This window comes from Elephantulus edwardii, unplaced genomic scaffold (assembly GCF_000299155.1).
Source record: "Elephantulus edwardii isolate Elephantulus edwardi_28Jun2011 unplaced genomic scaffold, EleEdw1.0 scaffold00113, whole genome shotgun sequence".
In the NCBI taxonomy this organism is placed as follows: Eukaryota; Metazoa; Chordata; class Mammalia; order Macroscelidea; family Macroscelididae; genus Elephantulus; species Elephantulus edwardii.
In genome coordinates this window covers 3,510,087-3,511,398 of record NW_006399863.1, presented here as the reverse complement: position 1 = coordinate 3,511,398, position 1,312 = coordinate 3,510,087, and the positions used below count along the sequence as shown (strand labels likewise).

Sequence of the window (1,312 nt, the reverse complement as noted above, 5' to 3'; positions counted from 1 at the left end):
AACATACTTTGGACATGTTGTGAGGAGAGACAGGTCCTTGGAGAAGGACATCATGCTTGCGAGGGTGGAGGGACAGCGCAGGAAAGGAAGGCCCTCTATAAGGTGGATTGATTCAGTGACTGGGATAATTGGGAGTGTCAGAGACGGTGCAATTGGCACAGGACAGAGCAGAGTTTAGGGCTGTTATACACAGGGTCGCTATGAGTCCCAAGCAACTCGATGGCACACAACAACAACAACAACAAATGTCTTATGTATAAAAACCATTATCTGTACTCCTAAAATCAAGGCTAGCCACTTCTTCACATTCCTGCAATGTTTCAATATTATGCTGGTTTATCCAGTTAATGACTGGTGATGATAGAAGGAGAATTGATGCTTTTGAGCTGTGGTGATGAAGTATTGATCATGGACCGCTAGGAGAACAAACAGGTTCATCCTGGAGAGGGTGAGACCAGGCTGCTCCTTGGAGGCAAAGATTCTGAAGCTTTGTCTGACATACTTTGGGCATGTTAGAAGGAGAGACCAGTCCTTGGAGAGGGACATCATGCTTGGGAGGGTGGAGGGACAGTGCAAGAGAGGAAGGCCCTCAATGAGATGGATTGACCGAGATAATATGGGTAGGTGTATCAGAGATGCTAACGTTGGCTCAGGGTAGAGCAGGGTTCAGAGATGTTGTACATAGGATCACTATGAGTCACAAGCGACTCGATGGCACATGAAAACCTCCAGTTAACAATACCTGTAAGTTTGTAAAGTTGAATATTAGTGTTTCAGTAATTTAACTCCCTCTCCCATTGTTAGCCACTTAGCACTAGCTGTACATTTGTAAAGTTGAATACTAGTGTCCCCTTAATTTAACTACCTTTCCCATTGCTAGGTAATCCAGCCCATCTGAACAGTTGAATACCACACATTGCACAGCAAGAGCTTTAGCCAAGTCCTTGGTGGTCTCAGTTTTTCCTGTGCCTGCTGGCCCCTCTGGAGCACCTCCAAGGTTTAAGTAGAAGGCACCAATCTAAAAAAGAAAAACAAGCATAAAAATATATATCAATACATGAAAAGAAAACCATATTAACAAATAATTGCTTATCAAACAGTCTTATTTGTAGCTTCAGAGAAGTAATTGTAAAATCATATTTTTTTCAGCTAATTTTCAGCACAAAATTTTCTAGTGGCACTGAGTAAAAGCATTTTAAAAATTTCAAAAACACCATCAACAAACGAATGGCTAGAGAAGCTGTGGTATATTCACACAATGGAATACTATGCTGCATTAAAAAACAAGGAACTCATGCAATATTACTCAAAA

General features: G+C 41.5%; 1 protein-coding gene across 1 annotated transcript in view; it reads right to left on the bottom strand.

Moving 5' to 3' along the window:
- Window positions 1-1,312, bottom strand: part of DNAH12 (dynein, axonemal, heavy chain 12) — a 225,301-nt gene that overhangs the window by 142,405 nt on the left and 81,584 nt on the right. The window contains exon 25 of the mRNA XM_006892286.1: window positions 866-1,018. Within this exon, the coding sequence (XP_006892348.1) occupies window positions 866-1,018 (153 nt within the window). The remainder of the gene's footprint in view (window positions 1-865; window positions 1,019-1,312) is intronic.